Source organism: Glandiceps talaboti, chromosome 6 (assembly GCF_964340395.1).
Source record: "Glandiceps talaboti chromosome 6, keGlaTala1.1, whole genome shotgun sequence".
Classification (NCBI taxonomy): domain Eukaryota; kingdom Metazoa; phylum Hemichordata; class Enteropneusta; family Spengelidae; genus Glandiceps; species Glandiceps talaboti.
Genome location: NC_135554.1, coordinates 4,632,589 through 4,646,882, shown reverse-complemented (window position 1 = coordinate 4,646,882; position 14,294 = coordinate 4,632,589). Strand labels below are relative to the sequence as shown.

At 34.3% G+C, this 14,294-nt stretch overlaps 2 protein-coding genes across 3 annotated transcripts in view; one reads left to right on the top strand and one right to left on the bottom strand.

Annotated features, from left to right (window-relative positions):
- LOC144436169 (protein Hook homolog 3-like) overlaps nucleotides 1–308 on the bottom strand; it is a 36,072-nt gene extending 35,764 nt beyond the window's left edge. For both annotated transcript variants that reach the window (XM_078124877.1, XM_078124876.1), the window contains exon 1: nucleotides 187–308. In XM_078124877.1, coding sequence (XP_077981003.1) covers nucleotides 187–225 — 39 coding nt within the window. In that variant the 5' untranslated portion in view covers nucleotides 226–308. The remainder of the gene's footprint in view (nucleotides 1–186) is intronic.
- A 438-nt stretch (nucleotides 309–746) lies between these two features.
- On the top strand, nucleotides 747–11,827 carry LOC144436634 (E3 ubiquitin-protein ligase RNF170-like). Its single transcript, XM_078125463.1, has 5 exons — nucleotides 747–898; nucleotides 9,141–9,355; nucleotides 9,891–9,964; nucleotides 10,368–10,481; nucleotides 10,926–11,827. The coding sequence occupies exons 1-5, from the start codon at nucleotides 780–782 to the stop codon at nucleotides 11,196–11,198; spliced, it is 795 nt and encodes a 264-aa protein (XP_077981589.1). The 5' UTR covers nucleotides 747–779; the 3' UTR covers nucleotides 11,199–11,827.
- Nucleotides 11,828–14,294: the final 2,467 nt, after the last annotated feature.

Here is a 14,294-nt window from a genome sequence, read left to right as displayed (position 1 = left end):
ACTGATGACACGAGTCTCTGAACGTTTGTTAATTGGGGTGGGGGATAGTCAACTCGTAATTAGCCATTCGTCAACGAATCGGAATATAACGTACGTACGGTATGGGGCGAGGTAACTGATTTGGGCGGCCTAAAATACGTTTTAAATCAGAAGTGTCCCATATGACAATCAATTAAAACTACTTACCCAGGTCATCAGACTTTCACAAAGCTCCAGAGACGACATATTTCGGTCAAATCTGTTTATTTTGGCTGACTTTGCACGATAAACTGCCCGTAATGCATAGGAAAGGAATATACCTCCAGTAACGACGATGAAAGTAGTGCAATAACAACAACACCCGTAACGTTTGGTCACGATATACAATTGAGGAGATTGAGCATTTTTTTACTTTTAAAATGGGTAATTGAAACTTAATATAATAAATTATGATCATGTAAAATATACATGGAAAAATCTTTGTCTTAGGAATAATTATTTCAAATATTTTCTTGGAATTCAAGTACTACAAATAAGCCATTAAATATGAAATATGCAATCATTTATAGGCCAGTATTCGTTCTTATTGCGTAAAAAAATTGCCATTTTAGATAACAAAATGTTAATATTATTGCTTACATATTTTTTAAAAATATATCCTTGCATAATCTATGTAACTTGTTGGTTTTTTAAACTAATCGTGTTTATGTCTGGTAGAATCGATGGTTCATAATTTCGAACTTTCAAAATGACCCTGGGCAAGCTGACTGAATAGTCAGCAAAATGTTTCGGACACGTCGATGTCGAAAATGACGAACCCTGAGAGCGGTACCATATTTGAAGGCGTCGGAGATGAAGTTGTACATAGTGTTGTGTTAGTTATTTGTGCCTTGCTCACCCTAGCTGCTGTAATGTGGAGGTTAGTATATCGCTACCCACCTTTACATTAAAATTCGGATTTCGTGAACGCGGAAGTCCATGCTACAGGTGCCCATCTGTTTTAGAGTTTGCATCAGCCATCATGTAGATGTAGCTAGCCATGTGTTAAGCGTTCAGCGAAAACGAGATCTTATTTTAAATAGGTTGTCAGATTGTATGCCACACACTCGCTAGATTCGTCCAGGTTTATACACGGGCTACAGTCGTACATCTACATTAGTGTACATAATGATAAATTCATAACAAATATGAAAAGACAACGTGAGTGGCTACTAGTAATAGTATGAAATGAAAGGTAATTTGTATATCATTTATGATTTTGGATGTCCAGGTAGACAATAAAAAAATATTTTAAAAATATTTGTGTGTACATGTATGCTAATATAGTTGAGATGATATAGTTATTGATATAATATGCCACATCAGTGTATGTATATTAATAATAATAATAACTTTATTTGCCATATGCTAACAAAGCATTGGAAATTGATTTTTCACACGAGCTCATAAAAAACGGGAATAAAACTAATATAAGAATAAGTAAAATGATGACACAACAGACAATAAAACACACACGATACTAAGTAAAATACAAGACAAGTTATTATAAAACAGGCGGTAGATGTCTATGTTCGGTTTAAAATATGGATCGCAGATGGATAAAAACTCTTCCTAAAACATTCTGTTCTTGTCCTGATGGTCCTCCACCTACCAGAGGGTAAAAGTTTAAAGAAATCATGTCCTGGGTGGCTAGAGTCCTGAATAATGGCTTTTGCTTTGTGCATAGTACGTGACTTATAAATGCAATGTAATGATGGCAATTCTGTGCCAATTATTCTTGGTGCTGTCCGCACAACGCAACCCGCTCAAGAGTATTCAATTCATCATTGGATATATTATTGAACCAGATTGTGATATTAGAATACACACACCATCCACCACACCCCACCCCTACCCCACACACATACATTTGTACATACAATAAAAAATGTGAAGACTGAGAAGGAAACATATGTTTAAATAATTTGGAAATCCAAAGATAAAACAGGAATAATTATAATGTAGTAATTTAAATAATTATACAATATATATAGTCTAAGTGAACCTGAGACTAGTTATAACAATGTTTTTACAGCTCACACAAGTTTTTTGTAAAAGAATATGCAAACAAAATACAGGAACTGAAAGCATGCACACACCTGATAAACTGTATTTTATCTCATTTTAAACACAAATACAGTTATATGTTTGAATCTTTCTTGTTATCAGTGATGTTGATTTATGTTCACAGTGAGATCAAATGTACCACCATGTCTGTGCACTATACATGTGTACATGTAAGTGTCTGTATTTTGTTTATGTAATTTGTAACAAAAATGTGTGAGACATGAAAACATTGTGTTGCCTAATTGAAACTCTATAGTCACTCTGGTTTGGTAGTAATATCATGCTGGCTAATTGAAACTCTATAGTCACTCTGGTTTGGTAGTAATTAAACTCGTATACAAGTCTTTGATTTGATTAGTTCAAGCAAATACATAAATGATAAAAAATTACAGATCAATTGTGTTGTCTTATTTCCTTTATTAAATGTGATATACATGTATGATATAAAAATGTCAATGATTCCTTGTTTAAATTGTCAGTACCGATAGTAATTAATTAAGAAGAAAAACAGCTCAAATCTTCAACTTAAATTTTTTTCTCTTTTTTTCCTCACAGCCAATTTGGTTGATGTGTGTTTGAAATGTGTATTTCAGACTTCTAGGAATTTTATTTTACAATATCTGTATTGATTTAAGGGTTCCGATTCACAACCCTTTCTCTGTTTCCATGCCAACCTTCAAAACACTTTTAGACACTGTGAAGAGAGATGACAAATATATGACCAAAATAGATGCAGCATTGCTGAGGAAAAACTGCAAAATATCAATAGTAATTTTAACCAAGATATTCACTTATGGTATTGCCATCTTACAGCAATGATTGTCACAGTCTATCTTCTACAAAATCTGACTTTAATACATGTAGGTAGAAGGATGAGCAGATGGTGATTTACTTGAATTGCCATCAGTCAATAAAAATAGTCTAGACTTCTGTCAGATAAAGAGAACAGTAACACATCATGACATTTTATAGACTAAATCAATTTATGAAGTGATGTCAGATATACATTGTATCTCTACATCGTACGTACAGGGAGTAGATTGTATGAAGTGATGTCAGATATATCTCTACATCATACGTAATTAGGAGTAGATTCTATTAGGAGAGTAAATCTGAATTCACACTTTTGTGTTAAAATGGTCAATAATACTTTGATGGAACTAACTAGGTTTTTTTGAATTCAGAAAATGATAAAAGACACATTAGATAAAAATAATCATTGAACACTGAAATGGCCTGATGTATGTATGTACATTGTACATGTAGGTCAGTTAGTTGTACAGGTACAGTGCCAATCAAGGTACACAATCATGTACATATACGTTTTATAAGCCAAAAAGTTTGTTGCAATGAACACAGTTGTACTGGTACATTTTTACTTTTGTGGTAACAAGCTAGACTGTAATGTTAGTCGGAGATTTCCCCAAATATTTTACATTTGTGTATTTGTACTTGAATCCTCTTTTGTAATAAGCTATTTACATGATTATGTTTTCAGATAATGTGAAGCACTTGATAAGGTTCATTCTGATTGGTTAGAACACAAAGAAAGCAAGCACATCTGTTGGCTGTATTGTTAATGAGTGATAAAGTATATGTATGTTATCCAATCAGTGACAACCTTGTAATAGCTTCACATTGCCTGAATGTTTTTGTCTTGATATAGCCATACTCTACATCTGACACAGTGGCTATTCAAATTACAATGTATGTTCTGGATTTGCTCAGTATGAGTGGATTTATGACTTACTCAGAGAGGGTTTTCTGAACTGTATTATAACTGACATCATTTTTTCAAACAAAATGCTTTTGAAAATGTTTGAACAGCTGATGATTCACTTCAGATTTGGTATGCTATTTGAATGGCCAGTGTGTCAGATGTTGAGAATAGCAATCAAGACCAAAACATAATCATATCATAGAAAGGACAAATCCAGTAAAAAGAAAGATAAAATTTGACATCTAGCTCATCGCTACATGAAATGTTAATCAAATTAACTCATTCGAGTTCAACATAAAATTGCAATTTAAATGAGTATAAAAATTACTGTCATGTACATCCTAAAATATTCAAATTTGAGAACTGTGAAAAATTGTATTTTTTTCAATTTTTTGGTAGATGATGCCTGAAAATTCACTTGGTACAAACTTTTCATGTATTTTATTGTAATCTAGTCTCAGAGACAATGTCTAGACAGACAGTAGAAATAAATGCTTATCTGTCCATCTATCCTAAATCAATCACTCTTTGCTTTGCATGAAAGTGAATTATTTTAAATTTAGCTCATAGCAACTTACATACATGTTAATTGTTTGAACATGCACACTATTTTATTTGGCAACGTGATCATGGTATAATGCATGATATTTTTGCTGTAAAAATCAATCCAATTATACATGACGTGTACAAATGTACATTTGTGCTGTCTTCGCTTTACATAGTTTTGGGAACCCCAGTAAAACAGAGGATGAAGTCTGATAAAACATAGTTTGGGGAATCCCTGTAAAACAGAGGATGAAGTCTGATAAAACATAGTTTGGGGAATCCCTGTAAAACAGAGGATGAAGTCTGATAAAACATAGTTTGGGGAATCCCTGTAAAACAGAGGATGAAGTCTGATAAAACATAGTTTGGGGAATCCCTGTAAAACAGAGGATGAAGTCTGATAAAACATAGTTTGGGGAATCCCTGTAAAACAGAGGATAGAGTCTGATAAAACATAGTTTGGGGAATCCCTGTAAAACAGAGGATAGAGTCTGATAAAACTCACATAGGTTTCCATACTTTGATGAACCTTAATGTTGATGGTAAACCCCAGAGAATTTATTGTACGTACAATAACAAACTTTTTACACATTTTTTAGCTTTTTGCAGTGTTTTGAGTTCCAAACACACACTTAAGCAATATTGTTTCACATTAATTTCTGAAGGAGGAAGCCGTAACAAAATATTTGTATAAATTAAAAATCGAAAATAAATATCAAATCCTCATCCATATGGCCACTTTAAGCACAAAGTCAGACAAATGAGACTCTAGATTCTATGTGTATCTGAAAACAAAAATCAGTCTTTTTATGTGTTTGTGTAAGTTTAAGTGAATAATTTTATGTGTAAGTGTAAGTTTATAAGTGAATAATTTTATGAGTACAATGTACAAGTGTCTATGATGCACATGAAATCATTATCTAGTAATTATAATATATAAAATATATAATAAATGACAGTATATTACTAACCTGTGTTACATGCTGTGAGTGTCAATATAAACTGTACAAAGCTATAGATATGGGACAGAGTCATGGCAGACACTATATGCAGATTTCAGTATATTATAATGTTTATATCAGCTAGTGTTTTATCCCAGCTGATAAACTTAAACATACCTCCCTGGAATACCAATGAATACCACTGGCTTCAATAGTCTCTTCTCATTGTAATTCACATCACAAAGTTTTCTTTTTGTAAGAGAGAGAAGGTCGTCATTTTTTTAATTGTCTTGTCTCGAAGACCTAGCTCAGTAGCTGTGTTTGTGATACGTACTGTACTACCAAAATGCTGTATGTGTTATTGTGTGTAGGAACATACACAAAAAATGTGGAGGTAGGCAAGTTTCTGTAAAGACCTGCATTCTGTTATTTTCAAGTGGGGAAGGCCATCTTTCTCCATGGAGCCGGAAATTATTGATGATTTGAATGCAATATTTATGACTTCAGACAGACAGTTGCGACACATGGACCATGTATTTGAAAACTGCTTGATTACAGCAAATAGTAATTTGATTCCCGTAAATAACTCTCATCATTTTTCCCTGTCCAATTTGGTGTCCAATTTGGTGTCCTATTTGAGTACGCTATTTCATAGACACACACAATGTACTAATGAAAAATAGCTTGGATTACTCAAATATTCTAGTTCAGCCACTCTCTCAACACAAGACAAAATTGTGATAATTGCAGTGATATCACATATCAATATCATGTTAAAACTGTACAGTGCATGACACAGTTATTATCCATGTCTTTAATTAGTAGATTTCAATTGGACAGAGTAAAGAGTGAAAGTTGTACAGGATGACCTGACAAATCAGTTTTTGTAATCTTTATAAGTTATAGAACAATGAGTATACCACTTGAATTCATCATCTACTTGTAATGAATTTTAAGGACATCAAGACACATCTATTTTTGCAAGTGATATACAACCTTCCTGTTTAGTGCCACAGAACATTGGTGTATTGGATTTTTGTGCTACACAAAATCTTTTGATTGATTGATTGATTGATTGTTTGTTTGCTCGTTTACTTGATTGATTGATTGATTGATTGATTGATTGATTGAAATACATTCAAGTAGCCCAGAGATTTAGCTTTCAGTTGTTCATATGAAAGAACAGCATCATTGTAAATAGCAAATCTCAAGTGAAGGCTATGAAGTGAAAACTGTAATCACTGCACATGTACCTTACTAATATTGATATGGTGTTCGTGTATGTTCAGTTTGTATACAATATGAATGTCATTGTCAATGGTTTAGTGTACATACTACATTGTACATGTATCTAAAAATGATGACATCAAATCAATCATTTAATCTGCCAAACTGCACTCTAAGTCTACTTTAAGCAGATTAATTGATTTATTTATCTCACTTTTCTTCATATATGGTTGTTTCAGGAGTGAGTCCCATAGAAAGAGATGAGCCTCATAAAAAGAGGTGCTCAGTCCAGAAACAAAATAATTTAAGAAGAAACAATATGGGAAGGAAATAGGGGTAAAGATGAAGCAATCAAGCCATAGTCCAACATTGGCCAAACTGTAACTCTACAAATCACCCACTTCCTAGAGAAAATTAAATTCTACAGGGGCACTCAATTTATGTTAGGTTTACATGTATGCACAAAAGTCATTTGGACAGATACAAGTCCTGCTAACATACAAGTACAAGTTGTTAGTCCCCTCCAGACAAAGTCCGGACGGGGATTTATGGATTGGATTCCGTCTGTCCGTCCGTCCGTCCATCCAGAGCCGTTTCTTGGAGATGCCTGGACCGATTTTTTTCAAACTTGGTACTGGGGGAACATGCTATGGCATACATATGCACGTAAATTTGTTTTATGATACAATCCAATATGGCCACCTAGCAGCCATTTTGTTTGCGAATTTTCCCTGTCCAAAGCCATAACTCAGACATGCTTGAACAGATCTCATTCAAAGTTGGTATTAGCACAGTGTTCTATGACATGCATGTGCATATTCATTTTCATTGTGATACGATCCAATATGGCTGCCTGGTTTAGGTTAACAAGTGTTGTTGCGTGATCAGAGTAGTGATATCAAAAATAACCATATGAGGACAAACAGTATTAACCAGGTTTGAAAATGACAACATAAACTGCCAGTTCCTTAAAACCCAATCATAGCGGGGACTGTGTCATTTTCAATGACTTGTTATATTTGTATATTTACAATGTAGGTGTTGTGAATGAGTGGTGGGCCAACTTGACATCATTGAGTTATTTATACAACTAGTGTCTACTTTCTTCTTGCACTGTCTGCAAATGGAAGTGTCCTAAATGTGTCAAACAATCTAAATTGTTATTCCACCAAATTATTATATGTCAAAATGAATTTGTTTGCAGTAAGTCTATCTACATATGGATGTACCGGTACAATGTATGTAGATCTTTATTAGAAACAAAAAGAAACACATTCAAACGTGGACTGTACTGTACTCCTGTAATGATGCAACTCTTCTTTAGGAATAATAGATGCTGATTACCTTTGTCCTTTGCTAGCTGTCAAACTAGATGTGTCTATTTATATATCCTGTCTGCAATATCAATTTGTAGAATTGTAAGCTTGGATGAATAATGATGTCACAGTTTCATTATAATATAAAACATAATCTGAATGAGTTGACTGACCGTGTTACTAAGATTTAAAATTCCCGTGGGTATAAATTACTGAGATGAAAATCTGATCAGATTCATATTTATGTAGCCATTATTTTAAAGGGTTACCGTGGTAACAGATTGTGGAAATTTGATAGAATTTATATACTGCCCTATGTACAGATATAGCAGTTCCATGTATGCTGGAGGAAATAAAGTGTGTACATTTTGAATGTGATGTCATCACACAGTTAAAATACATATAGTACATGTACATTTGTAGATGTAAATGTAGATGTACAATGTAGCACTGAAAACATTTTACAATGAATACCCCTGTCCCATACCAACCTTTGTACAATATGGTATAACCCTTTATACTTCCTGGACTCTATAAGGAACATACAATCCATGGTGCCACTGTTCACAATTAGCACATGATAACATCCCTTGCATAACAACCTTTATCCTTACCAGGATCCCATGTATACATATTATATATACAGGGTTTCACACCTTGCTCCCTGCAAGACTTTGGCCAATCAGAAACAATTTGTATCATCCATGCACTGCCTGTTTCACTGATTACTATTAACTGGCTCTGTTTGATACACACCGCGGCACACCAACTGTACATTCTACACTTTGAGATAGCAAGATTGAAATGTCTTGCTACATTTAGTCTAAATGAAATAAATAAATTATATAAACATATTGTAACGAGACACAGAAACATGGGTGCCAGGGTTTTGATGTCTGCATTGGATGTGTGGTGGCAATCTTCAAATTTCATGTAATTTTTACATACCTTGATATTACAAATGTACAATATTTCAATATAAATAATAGTTTTTGGTAATTAAACAACATGTTAATGTGATGCAGTGTATCTATATATACACACATGTACTAGCAAAGGGTTTAGGAACAACCCTTATGGAAGGCAATATCATTATTATTAGTTACCTCTGGGTTTTTAAGCATACATGTATGAACTATATTTATATACAAATGTACATGTACATGACTTGTATAATTATCCACATGTAGCGTTTTGTCACATTCCTTCTTTCCTGCTACAAATGTATGTATGAATTATCATTTGATAAACTATGTATCAATAACCAGATTACAGACACTTTATGTCTTTTGTTTTTTGTTATAGGACCCAAAGTAGAAACCAACAAATCCATCCTGAAAACCAAGAACGAGTTCGTAATGCTCGTCGTCAGCTTGGTATCAACGAGAATGATACAACACATGGTGCTACCAATGGAATACCTAGACCACAGAGGAGATACACTGTAGATACCAGTTGTCCTGTTTGTTTACAAGATGCACAGTTTCCAACAGAAACAAACTGTGGACATGTGTTCTGTGGTAAGTTGTAAATATGTAAGTTTACAACTGATATAAATTATGGATGTTTACTGTATGCTATAAAGTGGCATTGACCAACCTGTAAGAACACAGGGGGTGGGGGAGAGGGAGGGGGGGGGGGGGGGTAAAAGCACCACCAAATACCAAATTAATGTTTGAATTGAATATGGAATATAATGTTATGATCATAAATTTCAGTAAGCCTATAGTAATATGGCATATTTGGGATAATTGCATGTGGTGGTCTCAGCAGCTGTATGCAAATGACCATACAGCAAAAAAAAACACAGGCATAGGTGTAAATACCCAGACTACTCACTTTGGCACTTAACATGTTAGAGGGTTCTTTTATCAGGACAATTTGTAAAATGGAATGTTATATACATTACATTGAAGCTTGTTTGATGAACTTCATGAAATATACGAAGCCATTGTTGAAGTGAGCACTGCGTGACAATGTCAGCCATTGTGGAGTCAAAGTACATGTTTTGTACATGAGCACTGAATGACAATGTGGTATATTTTTTTATCATAGCCAATTGTATAATTACCTACTGGAGACATGGATCATGGCTTGGAGCTGTACACTGTCCTGTATGCAGACAACAGGTAAAGTTTTCTGTGATTAGTTTGAGTTTGTTGTAAACTGAATGAAGCGATAGCAACCACCTGAGAGAGAGAGAGAGAGAGAGAGAGAGAGAGAGAGAGAGAGAGAGAGAGAGAGAGAGAGAGAGAGAGAGAGAGAGAGAGAGAGAGAGAGAGAGAGAGAGAGAGAGAGAGAGAGAGAGAGAGAGAGAGAGAGAGAACAAATATTATAGTAGAAATGAAAACATCTACATGTATAGTAACTACATGTCGACTAGTGTTTGATAGGGTGTATGAAACCTCTCTAATTGACTACAACAACCTCTGTGAGTGTAAATTAACATATCCATAAAAAGGCTAAGTTACTAAGATGTGCACAAAATGAATTGTAACTAATGTTGCCTGGTTGGTTGTCGTTTATTTGCAGGTGACAATGTTGTTTGCCGACTTTTCAGAAGAAGAGAGAGAATCAGAAGAAGGTAGAGCTAGATTACAAGATGTCTATGATTACAATAGACGCTTTTCAGGAGAACCCAGACCTGTAAGTAAAACAATGGTCCTGTCAGTAAAAAACAGTAAAAAACAGTCCTGTGAGTAAAACACACTGAAACATGAAAGTAAAATGCAGACATGAAAGTAAAACACAGACCTGAAAGTGAAACACAGACCTGTAAATTAAACCCAAACAGTCATGTATATGTAACTGAATCTCAGCCCTGTAACTGAAACACAGACCTGTAAGTAAGTAAGAAACAGACCTGTAACTAAAACTCAACTCTGTAAATAATCCTCAGCACTGTAATTAAATCACAGACCTTCAAAAACAAATAAAAACGTCTGACCTCGGGAGAGATTGTAAACTATACTTATACTCCAAACTAGTATGTCCACAAATCTATTTTTAGCTCATATGAATTACACGTACGTTATATTCATACTTTACCTATCAATTTATATATTACATTTGTATTATTTTTTCTTCCAGATCATGGATTACATACGAGATTTACCAACACTATTACGACATGCCTGGGGGGAATTCTTCTCTCTAGGTGGTTTGGTCTGGATGTTTAGATTACGTATATTGCTATGTTTACTGGCAGCCATTCTATACTTCATCTCACCTTTAGACATTATTCCAGAAGCAGTTTTTGGAATTCTTGGCTTCATGGACGACTTATTCGTCATTTTATTACTTCTTATTTATGTGTCTATCATATATCGTAACATTGTTGCAAATAGAGCAAGAACTGCATAGCTGAGACACAACACAAGTTTAGGTGACATGTCAGTGTAATAATAGTATGAAAGGAACACACAGCAGGGGGTGTAATATAATATGAAGCTTTTTAAAAAGGTTCAATCTGATTGGTTGGCAAAAAGTGTATTATAAGAAAGTATAAACATAGACATAACACTTGCAACACTACATAGTTGATATCTAGTGTGAGGGCGCTCTGTCACAGCATACCAGACACACTAGTGTAAACGTATACATATGTAAACTTTTGAAATACTACATACATGTAGTTGACATCTAGTGTGAGGGCGCCCTGTTATGGCGTATCATACATACTAGTATAAACGTATACATATGTAAACTTGCATCAATTTGCATAATTATGCTGTCCAATCATTGAAACCCTTTCTGAGGACTTCACGTCAATCCCAGCAGGGTATACATATATATACAAGTTGTATTAGATGTCAACATGTTTAGCTCAAAATAGAACACAGTATGATAGCATCATAAGAAATACAAGTGTGAAACACATGTATTTGTATAAGAAACTTAGTAGTAAAATTAATGATTTCCTCAGTATTTTACTGTCCAGTTTATAATAAAACTTTAGAGACGACATTATATGAGTGATGTTATACAAATACATCAGTCCATTCATTCTAAATGCTGTCTACCAAGATGATAGTTTTCATGTCATGTCAATGGATCAGTTATCAGGCATACAGCTCAACATTTATACTCAAGAAATCCTTCAGTCATACATTTTTTAAAAAGTCATGTTGGGCTACAGATATATTTGTCATTTATGATTCAAATCATGAATTAATTTTCTTTTAAACAAAAAATTTGGATACATCAAACGAAATAGTTTGAGTGGTAAAGATATTTATCATTTCATTGTATTTGACTGGCTACTCTTCTGATGAAACGAGACTTTAAATTTTTTTTTTTAAATCAGTGTTTTGGCTTCAAAAGTATTTGTCATTTGTAATTCGTATTATTTACTTTTAAAACAAGGGGAGAAAAGAGTTTTCGAAGACTGAAATATTTTTGCATATTATGTTGGAAATGTTTCAAATGTTTCAAGTCAGCACACATTCAGTCAATCTGGGAGTGGCTTGATTATGGCTGAATTATGTTTTAGTCTATAATTTGAAAGAGACTTATTTTTTTACATGTACGATACTTCATAATGAGTTTGCATACATTAGCATATCATCTGCATAATGCATATCATCTGCATAATGCATATTAATTAGATGTAGGGTTAGATAGTGGTGGTGGAAGAAGTTGCCAAACAAATCTACATTTCATAAGAATTTCAAAATGTTATACTTCATTTTTTGGTATTTATAATCTCTGAGGGTAACTTTTAGTTCTCAATCAGATATTTCATAAACTTCAAAACTTTCATTCTTCTAAATTTTGATTTTTCTTTAATAAAAGAATTTGCAAGTTTTATAAACATTGATTTGTTGTGTGCAGTTCATGTATTGTGTGTCAAGTGTCCTATAAGGTACCTAAGTCGGGAAAACTCTCCCCCCCCCCACACACAGACACACACACATACATACAGACACACACACACACACACACACACACACACATACTCTCTCTCTCTCTTGAACATGTCCGGTAGTCAGGGCGCAATGTCCATGGTTTATAAATATTCATGAATTCATCTAATCTCAGACAATTAGATGTTATCCCCCAATATTGTCCTTCCTTCAGCCAAGGAAAATATGAGTGACCTAAGGGGCCTTTGTCACTATGAGACGATAGATGAGTAGTGACAACCCTTAGCCATGATTATTTTCAGGCTGAATGAAGAAAAATATTGGAGAATAACATAATTATACCAGTGCCAGTAATATCAAAGAAAAATCATTGAACGTAATGAAAATTTTGAATGTTTTGACTCAATTCAATCAGCAGAACCAGTGACGTAAACGCACGTTGTCATGAGAGACGAGTGTTGTCATGACGCAGATTGACCGGAGTACATATTCCATATTTTTTGTTCAAAATACATGGCATAATCCTCAATGGAGACACCCAGTCTCCCCAAAAGTATTTGCTAGGGTATAGCTTGCACATACAGATTATTGCTGTCAACCAATCACAAGCAAACAACAGAGAAAAGCAAACAAAAACAATGCTTCCAAACAATAGGAATTTCCAACTGTGAGGATTGCATAACTAGTGTATTTTGAGTGTGGGCCCATGTAGCTACATAATAGTTGTGTGTGTGTGTGTGTGTGTGTGTGTTTGTTTGTGTGTGTGTGTGTGTGTGCACGCGCGCGTGTGCAATCTGCTGCTGTCTGTGGGCAAATTCAAATATCTTGCTGATTTTTGTCAGATATTAGTTTTATCACCTTCAACCATGTACTTTCCTCAATGCTAAGAACTTTTGTTTTTGTCAGATATGATAAAAGATTGTGTATTATTACAGATTTTATTAATGACTACTACAGCACTTGACAAGTACTGGTTTGTCGACGGATTTAAATAGCGCCCTCAGTGGTGAACTTTCATTACCACATTTGTGAAAACAGCGCCCTCACTTGTGTACACAATTTGTCAAAACGACATCACACTTTACCACTGACAATGGATACTCATTAACTACAGTACAACAGTAGCCATGTTGCCATCATCAATTAATTTTACCACATTTACTCTCATTTACCTCCTGAACAAGACAAGAATGTTTTAAGGAATTCATCTATTCCGATATCTATTATATTCAGAATGCAAATCTCTCAATTCTAGGCATGTTATACATAACAAGCTTCCATTGCAATGCTTTCCTACCCTAATTTATGAAATTTCCATAGTTTAAATCCAATAATGCTTATCTGATCACCTTGGCTTGAACAATCCATTTCCAAAAAGGTTTTGTCATCTACTTTTTTAAGAATTCTTTTTCCATATTGGTGAATAGATTCATGGACCTTGTTATGACCGGCTACTTTTAGAATTAGCTAGATCCACACACACAGACACAGACACAGACACAGACACAGACACAGACACACACACACACACACACACACACACACATGTCTACAGTGCAGCACAACTACATTGAGGTTGTTGTGCTAAAAAAAA

Coding starts and splice junctions, on each gene's coding strand:
- LOC144436634 (XM_078125463.1), top strand. CDS start 780: ATGTCGAAAATGACGAACCCTGAGAGCGGTACCATATTTGAAGGCGTC. Junction 899..9,140: donor CTAGCTGCTGTAATGTGGAG/GTTAGTATATCG, acceptor TTTTTGTTATAG/GACCCAAAGTAGAAACCAAC. Junction 9,356..9,890: donor CTGTGGACATGTGTTCTGTG/GTAAGTTGTAAA, acceptor TTTTTATCATAG/CCAATTGTATAATTACCTAC.